Source organism: Ornithorhynchus anatinus, chromosome 16, assembly GCF_004115215.2.
Source record: "Ornithorhynchus anatinus isolate Pmale09 chromosome 16, mOrnAna1.pri.v4, whole genome shotgun sequence".
Taxonomy (NCBI): domain Eukaryota; kingdom Metazoa; phylum Chordata; class Mammalia; order Monotremata; family Ornithorhynchidae; genus Ornithorhynchus; species Ornithorhynchus anatinus.
In genome coordinates this window covers 8,151,927-8,169,377 of record NC_041743.1, presented here as the reverse complement: position 1 = coordinate 8,169,377, position 17,451 = coordinate 8,151,927, and the positions used below count along the sequence as shown (strand labels likewise).

General features: G+C 46.1%; 1 protein-coding gene across 1 annotated transcript; it reads left to right on the top strand.

Annotated features, from left to right (window-relative positions):
* The first annotated feature begins 1,125 nt into the window (after nucleotides 1-1,125).
* LOC100085222 (quinone oxidoreductase-like protein 2) lies at nucleotides 1,126-14,870 on the top strand. The gene is made up of 9 exons (XM_001515546.4): nucleotides 1,126-1,350; nucleotides 2,299-2,395; nucleotides 4,137-4,195; nucleotides 4,696-4,761; nucleotides 5,529-5,638; nucleotides 7,075-7,156; nucleotides 8,331-8,512; nucleotides 10,300-10,528; nucleotides 13,172-14,870. The coding sequence occupies exons 1-9, from the start codon at nucleotides 1,141-1,143 to the stop codon at nucleotides 13,238-13,240; spliced, it is 1,104 nt and encodes a 367-aa protein (XP_001515596.2). The 5' UTR covers nucleotides 1,126-1,140; the 3' UTR covers nucleotides 13,241-14,870.
* Nucleotides 14,871-17,451: the final 2,581 nt, after the last annotated feature.

Below are 17,451 nucleotides of genomic sequence, written 5' to 3'. Positions count from 1 at the left end.
CCCAGAGGGGAAAGCAGCCTCTTTCTTCCCAGGAGGTAAGATAAAATTCATTATGCTATTTGTTAAGTGCTTACTACGTGCCAAGCACTGTTCTAATCGCTGGGGGAGATACAAGATAATCAGGTTGTCCCACTTGGGGCTCACGGTCTTAATCCCCATTAGAGATGAGGTAACTGAGGCACAGAGAAGCTAAGTGACTTGCCCAAGGTCACACAGCAGACAAACGGCAGATGTTGGGATTAGAACCCAGGTCCTGCTGACCTACATAAAAAGTACAAAGTGGGGAAACAACTACATTTCCCATGAGCCTGTGGGAGAAACCACACTTCGGAAAAGGCCAAAATTAACGCATTTCCAGCAATGCTTTTTTTGGTGGGGAGGGAGGGAAGGGTGATGATGATAATAATAATAATAATGTTGGTATTTAAGCGCTTACTATGCGCAGAGCACTGTTCTAAGTGCTGGGGTAGATACAGGGTAAACAGGTGGTTCCACGTGAGGCTCACAATCCCCATTGTACAGATGAGGGAACTGAGGCACAGAGAAGTGAAGTGACTTGCCCACAGTCACACAGCTGACAAGTGGCAGAGCCAGGATGATATTTGTTAATAATAATAATGGTATTTGTCTCAGCACTGGGGTAGATACAATAATAATAATAAAGGTATTTGTTAAGTGCTTACTATGTGCCAAGCACTGTTCTAAACCCTGGGGGGGGGAATATAGGTAATCACGTTGTCCTACATGGGGCTCACAGTCTTCATCCTCATTCTACAAAGGAGGTCACTGAGGTCCGGAGAATAATATTTATTCAATAGTATTTATTGAGCGCTTACTATGTGCAGAGCACTGTAGTAAGCGCTGGGGTAGATACAAGGGGCTCACAGTCTTAATCCCCATTTACCGTTGGAGATCACTGAGGCCCAGTGAAATGACTTGCCCAAAGTCACACAGCTGACGAGGTCGGGATTAGAACCCACGACTTCGGCCTCCCCAGCCCGGGCTCTGGGCACTGAGCCCTACTGCGGCTGCGCGCGCCAGGCGGCGCCGAGTCACGTGCCGGGGAGGGGCGCCAGCGCATGCGCACAGGGCGGTGGCAGCCGCTCCGTCCCACTGCGCTCCCCGGCCGCGGGCGGCGCAATGGGGCCGGGGCGGGCGCTGGCTCTCTGCGGCGCCGGGGCGCCCCTCGCTCTGTCCCCGGCCCGGACGGCCTCGTGGGGCCGGAGGAGCAGCGCTCCGCGGGCACGAGCCCCGGGCGGCCCCCGCTTCTACCGCGCCGCGCTCTGCACCGAGCTGCAGCGGCCCCTGCTCATCGGGGAGGCGGCGGCCCGACCGCTGCGGCCTCGCCAGGTAGTAGGCTCCTAGGCTCGGGACTGCTCCCCCACGCCCAGGCCTCGGGCCACGCCCCCTTCAGGCCACACCCCCAACCGCCCCTTTCACCAATCCCCGCCCCGGACGGGCCCCGGGCCACGCCCCCTAGGAGCATGCGCAGTCTCCCAGGCCCCTCCCCCAGCCCGCCCCTAGTGGCCCAGGTCGGAAATGCAGCAGCTCCCAACCCGCCCCTCGCTGCTGTCGGTCTGCCCGGGGGGCAGTTCCTTAGTAGTAATAACAATAATAATAATAATGATACTTGTTAAATCCTTACTATATGCCAAGCACTGTCCTAAGCGCTGAGGTAGGTACAGTAATAATAATGATGAAGGTACTTGTTAAGTCCTTACTATGTGCCAAACACTGTTCTAAGCACTGGGGTGGATACAGGGTAATCAGGTTGTCCTATGTGGGGCTTACACTTTTAATCCCTTTTAATCCCCATTTTCCAGATTGAGGGAATTGAGGGCCAGAGAAGTTAAGTGACTTGCCCAAAGTCACAGAGCTGACAAGTAGCGGAACGGGGATTAGACTGTGAGCCCCTTGTTGGCCAGGGATTGTCTCTGTGTTGTGGAATTATACATTCCAAGCGCTTAGTACAGTGCTCTGCACATAGTAAGATGATAAATATGATAAGTAATAAATATGATTGAGTGAATAAATGAATTAGAACTCAGGAGCTCTGACTCCCAAGCCCGGGCCCTTCCACTAAACCACACTGCTTCTTCCCCCACCGGGACACTCAGCCCCTCAGCCCCAAGTCACTAACCGCATCGCCTCTGCTCTCCTACTCCTCTAAAACCTGCTGGTGCGGCTCTCCCCTCTCACCAGCTCTACCGATGCTCCTTGTAACTCCTGAGAAAGAGGTAATAAGAGTTTCACCGTTCCAAGCTCTGTACTAAGCACCTGCCGGGGGGCTTTTTGCAGGTCAGAGTGGGAGTCCACTTCTGTGGAGTCAATTTTGCTGACATCTTGGCCTGTCGGGGTCAGTATCAGGAGAAGCAGCCCCTTCCATTCACGCCTGGTGAGTAACAGTGAATTTGAAGGAAACCCCCTTATTCAGGACCCAATGACTAACAATGTTTTGTAGGTTTTTTCTGGTCCCTTTAAAAACTATTCATTCAATCACTCAGTCATATTTTTTGAGCCCTTTCTGTGTACAGAGCACGGTACTGTGCGCTTGGGAAAGTACAATACCAACACGCTTTAAAAACATTCAATCGTATTTATTGAGCCCTTACTGTGTGCACAGCACGGTACTAAGCGCTTGGGAAAGTACAATACAAGAATAAGCAGTGACATTCCCTGCCCTTCTAGCCTCTGATATTGCATAACATTTTATATTTCTTTACACAGCATGTCAAAGCACTTGGCATCAATAAATCTAAGGACTTAGTTTTATCCCCTTTTAACTTGTTGTATTCAGTCAATGGCCACACAGCCCTACTTATTGGACTGGGAATCAGGAAACCTGGAGTGCCATATGATCTTGGATAAGTCACTTAACTTCTTTGTGCCTCAATTTGCTCATCTGTAAAATGGGAGTCTGCTTTCCCTTTGTCTTAATTTGGAAGCCTCGTATGGCATCTCAACTGTATATATTTTCGTTACCTTATTTATTTTGTTAATGAATTGTACATCGCCTTGATTCTATTTAGTTGCCATTGTTTTTACGAGATGTTCTTCCCCTTGACGCTGTTTAGTGCCATTGTTCTTGTCTGTCCGTCTCCCCCGATTAGACTGTAAACCCGTCAAACGGCAGCGACTGTCTCTATCTGTTGCCGACTTGTTCATCCCAAGCGCTTAGTACAGTGCTCTGCACATAGTAAGCGCTCAATAAATACTATTGAATGAATGAATGCATAGGCACTGTGTCCAGCCTGATTATCTTGTATCATCCTCTGCGCTTAGACCAGTGGCTGGCACATAGTAAATGCATTACAAGTACCATTATTATAAAAAATACTTGATAAATACCCTAATCAGGAGGTAACATTACAGAGAGAGTTTTAAAAATGTTAGGACACACAAAACATACATGCCAGCAAGTTCAAAAATAGACCAGCAGCTTTAGACATGAGAGGCTGAAGAACCTCCACATGTTCACATACAAGCTGCAGATGGGCAGGGATTGTGTCTATGTTTTGCCGAATTATACATTCCAAGCGCTTAGAACAGTGCTCTGCACATAGTAAGAGCTCAATAAATATGATTGAGTGAATGAAGGAATTAGAACTCAGGAGCTCTGACTCCCAAGCCCGGGTCCTTTCCACTAAACCACGCTGCTGCTTCTTCCCCTGGGATGCTCAGCCCCTCAGCCCCAAGTCACTAACCGCATTGCCTCTGCTCTCCTAGTCCTCTAAAACCTCCTGGCGTGGCTAACTTGGGACCCTGCTAAGCCTGGTGATCTGAGCTGGTGGCAGGGTGGGGAAGGGGGCGGGGTGACTTCCCTGGGAACCGGCAACTCCTACTGCAAGTACCTCTGGGCACCTAAGTAACCCTAAACTTTGGTCACAACATGACGTGTTCGGGTGAGAAGCCAGGTGGCCTAGTGGAAAGAGCATAGTCCTGAGAGTCAGAGGATCTGGATTCCAATTTCAGCTCCACCACTTACCTCGTGTGTTCACTGCAACTCATCATCTCCATTGCCTAAGAGGCAGCCTTTAGTATCGCCTTTAGTATCCAGAAAACCCATCAGAGCCCCCTGAAAAATGGGGAATGCTATAGCCACGATTCTATACATGTGCTTTTTTTCTTCCTCTTAGGAATGGAGTTTTCAGGGGTGGTGCTGGAGACGGGTGAGAACGTCAGCATCGTGAAAGAGGTAAATCAGGGGAATTAGGGATTCCCAGAATCAATATGTAGGTGGTCTGTGAGACATAAAGCTGTAACTAAAATTGTAATTCATCTCTGACAGCCTTGCCGGCCAGAGGTTTGAGGTGGATGGAATAGAGAAGCACTGATTTCTAAATGGCAAGAGGAAGAGATTGGTGGGGGGTGGATGAAGGTTGTCAATTGTTTTTAGCATCTTTTTGGTGATCCAGAGCAGGACCTGGGCTCCTCCTGCAAAATAGAACCTTGTGCTAAATGAAATAACACCGGTGCTAATTGAGAGTGCAGAGAATGTGTTGGAAACCCCTTCTCTCCCCAAAACCCGAGATCGTTTTGCCATTATTTTCGGGTGCTAATCTATGTGTATTGCACAGGCAACGGACCAAAACAAGAGACTTGGGCGGTGCAAAGAGTGAGTTATTGGCTTAGTACAGGCTGGGCCTGATTCAGGAAGCCAGAGTAGATTAACCTCTAAGGCTAGCTTTCTTGCAGGGTGACCGAGTTATCTGTGCCAGTGGCTCCCAGGCTATGGCAGACGAATGCATCATTGATCAAAAGGTACTTATCTCTCATTTTAATTCAGGGGTGATTAAAAACCATTACTACTTTTATTTTCTGAGGGTTTTTTGGGTTTTGTTTTTTCACTTGGATTTCCTTTAAACATATGCCACTGCTTGCAAGAACACACCTCTTTTTCTCAGCTGCCCTGGAGTCCTTGATCATCTCACTAGTTATGGAAGGAGCTGGGCGGGTATCTGTCCAATTGGAACTGATAAACAGGGCTTTGTGGAGAGTTGTCTGACCAAGAGAAGGCATTGTCCTGTATTTACTTGGAAATGAAGCTTTGGCTTAATGCCTACACTGTACCTCACCCAGCCTGTTCCAGGAAAAAAGATGGGGTTTGGGATATTACGATTAATTAATGGGCTTTAGAGTTTGTGAAATAGGTAGCACCAGGACTAGAGTGGGCTAGCGTAAGGCTTGTATTCTGTTTTTCTCTGCCCATGAACCCTAGCTTTTGCCCAGGCTGGTTTTAAGGCTATATGAGCAAAGAGGCCTTTGATCTTAGGAAAATGCACCATAGAATTGGTAGGAATTTCCTCTAAGATTGATTATATAGAGGACGAGGGGTATCCATTGGATTGTGAGCCTTCTGCAGATATCCCTCAAACCCTGATGGTATTTCCGAATGGGCCTGTTCCCCACCACCTCCAAAACATAAGCCTCTTCTACCTAAAGCCATTGAGTTTTCTCACTTGCAGCGCACTCTGTTCCAGCCCATGACACACTTTGCTGGTCCCTGAATGACTCTTGCTTCCTTGTAGGATCTCTGGCAGATCCCCGAGGGGGTCCCCTTTCAAGAAGCTGCTGCCCTGCCTGTGTCTTATGGCACTGCCTTCCTGGCCCTGGAGCATCGGGCGTGCACCAAGCCGGGGTAAGGCCTCCAGGAAATTTTAAGCTCCCCTCTGGTGTGTAGGATTGGCAGGATTTCCCACTTCCTGTTCTCCCGTTCACAGAACTGAACCAGGGAGAAGCCCTGGCTGAAACTTAGGTGACTTAAGAAAGTTAGAGCTAGGGCCTGGGAGTCAGGACCTGGTTTCTAATCCCAGATCTGCCACTTGTCTGCTGTGTAGACTTGGGCAAGTCGTTTCATTTTTCTGTGCCTCATCTGCAAAAATGGGGATCAAGACTATGAGCCCAATGTAGGACATAGTCTGTTTCCATCCTGATTAGCATGTATCCACTCCAGCATTTAGTACAGTACTGGACACATAGTAAGTGCTTAACAAATGCCATAAAAAAATGAAAACAAAACCCACTAAATGGAAGCTCACGTGAGAAGTTGTGGACAGTTTGTCTCCTATGCTGGAACCTTCATGGGTCCAATCAATTAATGGTATTTACTGAACACTTACCGTGTCCTGTTCTATGCAACTGGAAGAGTACAATTGAGTTGGTAGACACAATCCCTACCCACAGGAATTTACAGTCTCAAGGGTGAGGTATCCATTAAAGTAAATTACAGATAAAGTCCTCCGAAAGGGAAGGCCTCCTGTATAGCCAGTAGGTCTTATCAATCAGTGGTATTTATTGAGCACTGTGTGCAGAGCACTGTACTAAGTGCTTGGGAGAGTAAACTATAACTAAGTCAGTAGACACAGACCCTGCAGTTTAGAGTATGAAACTAATTCCCACCCCTGGTTACAGGTGGAATCCCTATTGAAACCTAAGTACCTTTTCCACACAGAGAGATGAGCTTGCTCATTTTGCCAGTGTCCTGCACTTTGCCTCTTGGGGTCTTCAGAAAATGGCAGGCAGACCCCCAAATTGTTCAGGTTAGTTCAGTTGGCTAGATGTTGTTTAGCAATATGAACATGGTTTTTGGCGGGGCTGGTGATGCTAAAGCCAGGTTGGGATTATGTCTTGAGAGTCAGATTGTTAAACCTGGAGCAGGCTCCTAAAGGAGTTATGGAATTGTACTGGATAGAATAAATTCTCCTCAGCCGAGGAGATTGACATTAAAAACTATGATGGCCTAGCTTCCTTTGGGGCTAGTTTAGCTATGGTGCTGCTGTGGAGGTGGAAATGTAGGATAGTTGATTTATCAAAGTCTCCCCATTCCCTGTGATTACCTGAAAACCTCCTCCTCTCTCTGGTACTCTGTCTTCAGGAATGAGGGCAGGTGGTGGGGAAGGGGCAATGAAGTGCTTTGATCTGTGTTTCTAGACTGTGAGCCCATTGTTGGGTGGGGATAGTCTCTATTTGTTGCTGAGTTGTAATTTCCAAGCGCTTAGTATAGTGCTCTGCACACAATAACTGCTAAATAAATACGATTAAATGAATGAATAAATTCCCCTTTCTCTGTTCCAGGGAGACTGTTTTAGTGACAGCAGCAGCTGGAGCCACAGGTCTTGCGATGATAGATGTGGCATCCCACGTTTTCCAGGCAAAGGTAACTAACTGCTTCCCCTGCTCTGAGTTACCTTCAGCCAGGAGTGTTGTTCCACATGGGCCTCTTCCCACCCCTCGCAGCGGACTCCCTTGGGAAGAAAGGAGGTGCTGTGTGAAGGTGACTGTAGTGGACTCCCCTGTTCCTTGTGAGGGGCTTTTGGAACCAAATGTGGGCCCGTAAGACCTGCCAAGGGCCACCAGTTGAGGGGCAGAATTGTTAGTGTAGTCAGATGTGGGAAGAAGTAATCAGAGCTGTCATCAAGCAGCATTCCCTAGTGGAAAGAGGGAGGACCTGGGACTCTGCCAGTTGCTTGCTGTGTGATCTTGGATGAGTCACTTATCCTTTCTGTGCCTCAGTTTCCTCAACTGTGAAATGGGGATTAAGTACCTGTTCTCCCTCCTACTTAGATTGTGAGCTCCAGCAAGACAGGGACTGTGGCTGACCTAATTGAACCTACCCCAATGCTTAGAGCAGTGGTTGACATATAGTCAACACTTAACAAATACCATTAAAAAGACTAATTTCCCTTTTCATGTTAAATAACCCTCAGCATACAAGTACCGAGAAAGTCATCTGTGATTGTTGTTAAAGATGCATTAAAAAAACCTAACCTTGGCCTCCTTCAGCCATCAGTAATGTTTATTCATTCAATTGTATTTATTGAGCGCTTACTGTGTGCAGAGCACTGTACTAAGTGCTTAAGAAGAAACATAAAATGGACTTTGTAGCTCATAATGTCCCCAAACCAAGGCAGGTCTCTCCCAGACTCCTATACATTGGCAGGGACAGAGGCCTTCCAAGGAGAATGATTGGTCTGCAGGTTTCTAGGAGGGGTTATTTGTGGAGGAGAGCTTCTGGAGGAAGGTGGGTATTGGGGTCCTCCTGGTAACTTGTCTCCTCATGCAGAGATGGGAGGGATTGGGTTTTTCTGGCTTAAAAATTCCCTCCTCCATCCCCATGCTGTCGGTGGTATTGGGTGCTGGAGGCCGGCCAAGCAGGCCATTGTCACGTGGGAGGTTCTAGACTGTAAACTCACTGTGGGCAGGGAATGTGTCTGTTTATTGTTATATTGTACTGTCCCAAGTACTTAGTACAGTGCTCTGTATGCAGTAAGCTCTCAATAAATACAATTGAATGAATGAAGGGTAGGTGCCTGCTTTCTTCCGTGCCGCAGGTGATTGCCGCAGCGGGGAGCGACGACAAGTGCAGACTGGCATTGCAGAGAGGGGCGGCGGCCAGTGTGAATTACAGCCAGGTCGACCTGAAGGAGGAAGTGAAAAAGCTGACCGACGGGCGTGGGGTCGATGTGGCCATCGACATGGTGGGAGGAGATGTCTTCCTCAAAGCCCTCCGCAGGTGCCATGAAGCCACCGAACCCGAAGACATTGACGCTGGTGGTAGCCTGAGGACCGGGCAGAGCTGAGCCCTAATTTCCAGTGGTGTTCCCGGTCCTTCTCACTCCGCTTCTTGCTCTGCCTCTTTCTGCCTCTCTCTCCCCTCTCTGCTGTCCTCATCTTGGGTAGGGGGTGATAGTGAGATCTGGGGAAGGAGTAAAGAATGGAGAGACAAAGTCAAGAAGTGATTAGGTATAGCAAAAATACAATTTTAAATTGAAAATTGACTGAGAAGAGACTGCACAGTATGTAGGCAAATGTAAATTATTTTGTACATTGTATCCAAGTCCTCTTGGGGCCTTCAAACTAGTTCATATACCCCCAGGTGGCTTTGGGAACACTTTAGTGGAGGCATTCCAGTTTTAGGAGAGAAAATGTCTGGGAGGACAGTGCCAAAATAAATTCACACATTTTTAAATACTTTCTGACCAGACCCTCGCTGGCCTTTTAGGTTTGAGAATTATTCGGGTGATGATTTCTCTGAGGAGTGTTTTAAAAATCACTGAGAATGCATTTGATCAAGATATTTTCCCAGCTCTTTTCTGGCACTACCTGGGGACATGTATTTTGTTAATGAGGTAGACTGTTCCTGTTTTGAAGGTAGACAAAAGAACCACAGAGAGTTCCTAAAATTTTTATTTACCTGAAGCACAGATTGGTTTAAACAGAAAGGTTGGAAGTGGAACCAAGAACATGGACTGTGTCCAACCTGTTTAGCTTCTATCTCTCTACCCCATTTCTAGTTAAGTGCCTGGCACATACCAAACAACAACAAAAAATCCAGTTGACCACACTACAAAACCTTGTTTGTCAGTGATCACCAAGGGCAGAGTCTTCTTGTTGCAGCTAATTGGACTTGCCTGGTTTAATATCAGTTAATGAGCTTTCCATTAAGAGCCTTATTCAGGTGGATTCATTTGTTTATGCGGTGTTGATTGAAACTCTCCACCTGACTGTTGCGGAGAACAAAGAATCAGGTAGAGACCCTACTCTCTTACTTCCCTGCAGATTCTTGACAACAGCTTCCCAAACAAGCATTGCACATCAGAGATATGTATTCAGCTATATGTCCTGCGTCTCACTGTCATCGTCATTTTATTTACTGAGTGCTTACCGAGTGCTATACTGGGTGTTCGGGAGATTATGCTGCAGAGGAGCAGCGTGGCCTAGTGGAAAGAGCAGAGGCCTGGGATTCAGAGAACCTGGGTTCTAATCCAGGCTCTGCCACTTGTCTGCTATGTGACCCTGGGGAAGTCACGTAACTTCTCTGAGACTCAGTTTCCTCATCTAAAGTGGGGATTCACTGCCTTTTCTCTCTCCTTATTAGACTTGTCCATGTGGGACAAGGACTGTGTCCTAATTAACTTGTATCTACTGCAGGGTTTAGAAGAGTGCTTGAAACCTAGTAAGTACTTAACACAACATAATAATACAGAAGAAGCAAGACATGATTCCTGCCCTCCAGGAGCTTTAATAAATCATTTTGAGATCCATTATAGTCTTGAGTTTGGTGGTAAAGAACATGAGATAAGAGGAAACTTCCTAAGTAGCAACTCCACTCCAATCTTCAAAGAATTGCTTTATCCTCTGGCTTCTCTTCCTGCCCCTCCTGTGGTAACCCCAAATGCTATCGGTTGGTTTGCCCCTTTCACGAAAAGCAAGGTCTTTTGACAGGTGGGTAATGGCTTTTGAATTTTTTTTTCTCAGCATGATTTTTTTTCTCCCCCACTCCCGCCTTGTCCTTTGCAGTCTGACATGGGAAGGTAGGATCGTGACGGTGGGATTTTCTGGAGGAAGCATTCCCTCCATTCCGGCCAACCTGTTGCTCCTGAAAAACGTGTCTGCCTTAGGAGTGTACTGGGGTCGGTACAAGGAGCAGGACTTCTCGGTCTTCTCTAGGAGCCTGATGTCAGCTCTCCGCCACACCCAAGAGGGACGGATCCAGCCACACATTGGGGCAGTTTTCAAGCTGGAGGAGGTATGGTCCTGCTGCAGGGATGGGGAAGGCGGCAGAGTGGAGAATTTTGTCGGGTGGAAAAAGTACAAGAAAGTCACTTTGAGCAAGCCACTTAGGCTCCCTGGACCTTATTTTCCTGTAAAATTGGACAAATACCCGCCTCTCCCTTACAGGGATGCTGTGAGCCTGGAAAGATAATGGATGTACACTTTAGACAAATAAAAGTGCAGTGCAAAAAACAAGGACTGAGTATTAGAGGAACAGAGAATTCCGTGTACCAGGCTTGCCAGAGAAAAGAAGTCATTTCATCATATGATAAAATAGGAAAGCAGCATGGCCTAGTGAAAAGAGTTTGGTCCTGGGAGTCAGAGAACCTGGATTCTAATCCTGACTCTACACTTGCCTGCTGTGTGACTTTGGGCAAATCACTTAACTTCTCTGTGCCTCAGTTTCCTCATCTACAAAATGGGGATTCAAACCCATTTTTCCTCTTAGAATGTGAGCCCCATGTGGAACCTGATAATCTTATATCTATCTCAGTGCTTAATACACTACTTGGCATATTCATTCATTCATTTCGTTCAATAGTATTTATTGAGCGCTTACTATGTGCAGAGCACTGTACTAAGCGCTTGGAATGTACAGTTGGGCAACAGAGACAATCCCTGCCCAATGATGGGCTTACAGTCTAAGCAGGGGAGACAGACAAAAACAAGACAACATAATCATGGTACAAAGTGCTTAACGGAGAACACTATTATTATTATCATTATTATTATTAATTATATGAAATTGACATATTCCCAGGGTGCTAAACAGAGAACCAACAGAGAGGTGGGGCAGTGGGGAAAGCTGAATCCCTCCCGGTACTGCCAGGACACAGGATTCCTGCTCCTCTCCTGCGTGAGGGGGCCCTCAGCAGATGGCTCATGTAGAACCTGTTTCAGGTGACACGACCTAGCTGTTCTGGGAGCAATGGGTTGTCCTCAAATTGTGGATCATCTCTACCTAGGAAGGTACAACAGGAAGCAAGTTAAAATTCCTGGAAAATAATTACCAAACATGTCTTCCTGTGAAGACAAGCACAAGAAGTAAACACTAAGGACCTATGATTCTAAGTACACACTCTGAAGTGCAGCCATGTAGTCTTAATTTGGCCTTCTGGAAATGGACTGCTAAGTCCTGCCTTTGTTTTCAAGAGACTGTATCCCACTCAATTAATCACTGAAATTCATTTTATTGGTTATTGCCCTTTTCCTACCCCCATAGTCCCATTTTTCCCTCAAAATATAATGTGTGTATATAGAGTACTTCTGTTTTTCCTTGCCGAGCACTTAGCACCTAGTGGGCAGAAAACAAATGCCATCATGATTACCACTTGTAAGGGACAGTTTTTTGCAGGTAACTAACTTTTAAAGATCAACTTGTTTTAACTCCTCAAGAATTCTTGCTTAGTAACCGTGGGGTCACCGCCCCAGCTTTTTTCCAAATTCAAATTGTCCCTTTAGCTGTAATTGTAACAGTATTTATTAAGCACTTACTGCATGCAGAGCACCGTAGTAAGTGCTGGAAAGGAATACAGACAGAGGTGCCAATTAGACACAGTCCTTTCCTTGGGAGGCTACTTCGGGCAGTGTCATTTCACTTTTCACTCCCTCAGACAGCTTAGCTAGAGTTGCCAATAATTAAATACTTATCTCACATATAACTTACTCTTCTCTAATTAGAATGCAAAGTTTTAATTAATCTTAACTTCAGTGCTGACCCAAGCATTCAAAACTCCTCTTAAAGAAAACATCATTTAGGAGGCTTGATCCAAAGAATTCAAATAGTGTCACACTCCCCTTTATTTCCCTCAAGTGGTCTTTGGAGTCAAAATGGTCCAACATGTGTCTTTGCTAGTTAATTTGTGGTGTGCAGTGTTCCAAACTAACATGTTTTAGCTTGATGAATGACCAATGGTCACTTCAGAACACACCACTTAGTCCAGAAGAGTGGAAAGTTTTAACAGCCTCACCTGCTGAACCTGCAGAGGGTTGTGCTAAAGGCACAAAATGGTTTAGCTGGAATTTAGGTCAGAGTTGTATCAGTTCAGAGAGCAGGGCTATGATGTCTGATCGTGACCGTAACCTTCTATTTTGTTCAGAGGATGATGTCTCCAGGTAGGCAGGACAAATGGAATGTTGTTTTTATATTCCTTTTACCTTAGTCTTCTGCAGACCATAAAGGTCGGCTGGAGATTTCACTGTCTGCTGCAGGCAGTGGCTACAAATGCCAGCAGTGCCAGCAATTTTTCTGTCTGTAATAATAATTGTGTTAAACCCTTACTTTGTGCCAAACCCTGAAGTAAGTGCGGGGGTAGAGATAGGATAATCATTTTAGACACAGTTTCTGTCCCACTTGAGACTTGTAGTTTAAGGGGAAGAGAAAACATATTTAATCACCATTTTACAGATGAAGAATCTGAGGCATAGAGAAGTTCAGTGACTTGCCCAAGGTCACAGAGCAGGCCAATGGTGGAGTTGGACTTAGAACCCAAGTCTTTTGACTCCCAGGCTTGTGCTTTTTCCACTAGGCCATGCTGTTTCTGCACTAACTAAACTGACAACAAATTGTTGACAGGGATGTTTGCATACTATTGACTTGGTGTCTGGTTTCCTGCAGGTTAATGAGGCCTTTTGCCATGTGACCCAGCGCAAATCCACAGGCAAAGTGGTCATCTCCCTGAAGTGAAGCACCGCTTGTCTGCTACAGGTCATGAAGGTCATGTTCTGGCTCTTTGCTCGTATCGTGGTACTGTTCCTTGTCTCTCTCCTTTCCTTTTTGGCTAAGAGACAAAGCCCAGCAGACTTCATGCAAACATGACCTGGAATCCCATGCAACCTTGGTGTGTGAAGAACATTGGGTCTTTGCAGACTGCCAAGCATTTCAATGTCTTACATCATCAAGGATAGAAGAGTTTAGCTCGCTTTCCCCTCCCAGGTACCCGGGGCGCCTGCTTGAGTCGGAATTGCTCCCCTGGGTGCCAGGAGTGTCTCCTTGAGTCTCTAAATCTTCGAGTCAGGGGACTCTGCTCTCAGGCGGTTGACTTAGCAGACACTCAGCAAGGCAGTATCGTCTTGCCCCCAGTCCCAACGGTGACCCATAGAACAGCATCCATGGCCACAGGAGGAGACTGGCAGGGCTTCTGAGGTTGTTAGAGGTGAGGGAGGGAAGAGTAGTTGGCTTTCCTGGCATTTCTGTTCTCCCACCAGCCTTCCCTTCTCTACTTCCATCACCTTGCTGGCTTCCAGCCTCCTCCCTATCCTGGTCAAGCCTCAGAAAGCCAGCAACTTGCCCTGCTTTCTCCTGGATGCATGGATGCCGTTCTGTGGATCACTTGATGAGGGTGATGATTTGTCAAATTCTGGCTAGATTGAGTTGGATGGTGGAGAAAGTGACTCTAGGTCACTGCGGTCTGTCGAGAGGCACCACAGGTCCGACCGCAGGAGGGAAGGTTGAGGGAAAGACAGGCTCAAAGCTGGCGGGAGTTAAAAAATTCTGTGGCAGAAAATCAATTGAAAATTGAGGAAAGGATGGAGCACAAGGAGGCATGTGTGGAAAATACAGAGAAACAAGCCTGGTGTCTGCTGAGGATTAGATCCTTTTGCTATGTTATATTGCCTCCTCCAGGCTGCACGAGACAAATATGGTGGCTTATTCCGTGCCCTACATCAAGAGAAGGGATCACTCCTAATGTCTCAGCTTCCACTGTTCAAAGTGGCTCTAAAGAAGCAGTTATAATAGAGTGGAAATTTCTCCGCTGTTAAATGTGGGCTGGAAGCCGAATGAACTCTCTGCCTCTCCATGCTTCTGTCTCACTGGAAAAATTTGATTTGGAAGTGTTTGACTCATCTTCCATCCATAGTTTCGTTCCAACATCCGAGCCATTCGTTAATTTAAAATCAATGTAGCTTCAAGCGACAGGTCATTTGTTTGAAATTCACAGTCCTCTCATCCAGACTAGTTGCTGGGGAAAATGCTCCCACCGCTTCTCGCTCAGGAAGCACACACTTTCCTCATCAAAATGAAGAGAGGTTTTGTGCTGACATTTTAGCAGTGTTTTAAACCATGAAAACCAGCCTCTCTCACCCTATATCACCACCTCTATCCCCTGAAACCACTTTTTGAATAGTCATACACAGAAGAGTTTGAAAATAATTTCCTTCACCTGCACTGAATCCTTTTATTACCTTGTGATAGTGGCAATAAATTCTCACTCGTACACTTTGGTGATCTGAGATGTGTTTGTCTTTAATGCAAAGATTTGGAGGGGAAACATTCTACAGGCCGCTTATTGAATGAGGAGTGTGCTGACAAATGAGAAAACAAATGAGGTGGCTTTGGAAAATGCCTCCTACTATTATTGATACTGAATGTTATTAAATCAAAGTGGTGATTTTATATTAAGAGGAGTGCAGTGGGTGACAGTGCCAGGGCAATTTGTTTTTAGGATAATCTGTTCCAGAGGATTGGTAATGAAATACAGAGTCTTTTTATTCAACTGAAGCTATCTCGCCTTTTTTTCCGTCAGCTCAGTCCTCCTTGACACTGCCGAATGGGGTGACAGGATGATCTCCTTTCTCTCAGGATTTCTGTTTTGCCAAACAGTGGAAATCTGTTCCAGTCCAAACACATCAAATGCTGGGCTAGGGGACAGGAAAAAACTATTCAGTTCCAGGTGGGATTTTGTGGGTGTACTGCTTTGGGAAAGAGAAGAGCTTGAGAAATAATTGAGTGGTTACTTGGATTTTTCTAGAGCAACTTCTGAGGAGTCCAGAATGCTTTTCACAGACTTGGCTCAGGCTGGCAGGGGGTTAACTTGAGTAGAAGCAGTTCTTCTTGGAAAGGAAGTATACCTTGGACAGGTTTGGCTGGAAGAAGTCATCTGCCTCAAGGCACTGAGTACTTCCTTGCTTTACCTCATTCTTCATAAGTTTGAGTCCAATATCTTTAAACACCATCCCATCACTGGAAGAGAGGGAGAAAGGTCTGCAGATGTTGAATCAGAAACACTGTAAGACTGCAAATCCTTGCATGAGGTTCCATTGTGACCGGGACTCCACCGTGCAGGCTGAGTTTTGGAAGTGGGTTCTCCTAATGCAAATTTCCTTTTAGGTTCTTTGTCTCTCAGCCAAGGCCAAAGGCAATCCCGGTGTATTCTGGTAGAAACACCAGAGCCTTCCCCCGCCCCCACCCCCCAGGGTCTGCAATGTGAGCGTATCCCGCAAATTGCTAGAGCGTAGCTAGGGCACTCCTGTGGCTCCACCTCTTCACCTTGTCCACCAGCCTGGGAGGTCTGGGCTCCCCGATCCTGGGGTACCGGTAGAAGCACTGTGTGTCAGCTGAGGAAGTGGGGGTCATTGATATTTCCAGGGTGAAGCCTATTTGGGAGGTGATCAGGCGCAGATACTCTGCCTGATCTGTTTGTCTTGTGTCTATTGCAGTCCTTAGCAGAACGCTTGGCATATAGGTGCATGACAAATACCAGGAGTAGGCAGGCCTAGTGGAAAGAGAATGGGCCTGGGAGTTAGAGGACCTGGGTTCTAATCCCTGCACCAACAGGTACCTGCTATGTGATTTTGGACAAGTCTCTTAACTTCTCTGTGACTCAGTTCCCTCATCTGCAAATTGGGGATACAATACCTGTTCTCCCTTTCTTACACTGTGAGCTGTTTGTGGGACTTGATTATCTTGTACATACCCCATCGCTTAGCACAGTGAAGTGCTTAGCAAATATCACAATTATTATCAGTATTAGTAATATTCATAATGGATAATAGTAATAGCAGTAATACTCATTTAAATATTCCAACATATTGGAAATGATTTGTGATTGAATGCCATTTCGGCTTTATACTCTGCTTAGAAGTGGCATTCGGAAAATGCCTTTTACGCATGTTCCAATCCATCTTTGGCCTCTCAACTTCTTTCCAGGGCATTTCTTAGGAGGAAGGACAGTTTCGTTCCATTTATTGGGCACAGTGCTTCTCATGCTTCAGTTCTTTAAGTATTTGAACTAGTATTCCTGAAAAGGATACACTGGTCAATATCCTTCCTGCTTTTAGCCATTTTTACTCCTAGATTTTCAGGCTGCAGCTGCTCAATCTGGTGGTGACTGGGTGGTGAACACTAGAGGGGGACATGAATTTTTAATTTAAAAAAAGAGAAGCAAAACTCTTCTCATTGGCCCAATATAGGAAGTAAAAAAAAAATACTTATGGAGCTTAGCAAAACTTCATTTAAACTTGACATGATCAGGTTACTGATTTATTAGCAGGCCCTCACACAAGGAACATGTTTTAGTGTCATGGTCACATTTTTAATAAATGCTAAAATGGTGACTAACTTTTAGGATAATAATAATAATAGTTGTGGTGGTTGCAAACACTCACTCTGTGCCAAGCACTGACTTAAGCACTTAGGTAGATACAAGATGATCGGATCAGATGTGTTACCTGTCCCACAGGGTGCTCACAGTGTAAGTAGGAGAGAGAACAGGTATTGAATCCCCATTTCCCAGTTGAGAAAGCTGAGGAACAGAGCAATTAAGTGACTTGTCCTCCTTATTAGCTCTCAGGAGTCCAAGTGCTAGGGCTGGTCAAACTGCATCTTGTGAGTCACATGTGGCTCTTTTAACTTGCCGGGTAGCTCTCATTATTTATTTTTCTCCCAATTCCAAAGGAATTTTTTTTTGACCTGCAGCACTCGGCCATCTTTGGCTCATGAGGCTTGACCACTTCTACCATAAGCTATACTAAGCGCCTCACCAACATTCACCCAGAAAGGACCATCAGCTGCTCCATAGCTTTAATGATGGCATTTATTAAGCCCTTACTATGTTCCAAGCACTATGCTAGATAAGATAGGGCACAGTCTCTGCCCCACAAGAGGCTCATAATCTA

Excerpts from the sequence above, each read along its gene's own strand:
- LOC100085222 (XM_001515546.4), top strand. The coding sequence starts at position 1,141 with ATGGGGCCGGGGCGGGCGCTGGCTCTCTGCGGCGCCGGGGCGCCCCTC. Across the intron at positions 7,157-8,330 it reads CCCACGTTTTCCAGGCAAAG|GTGATTGCCGCAGCGGGGAG; the intron begins GTAACTAACTGC and ends TCCGTGCCGCAG. Across the intron at positions 10,529-13,171 it reads CAGTTTTCAAGCTGGAGGAG|GTTAATGAGGCCTTTTGCCA; the intron begins GTATGGTCCTGC and ends GGTTTCCTGCAG.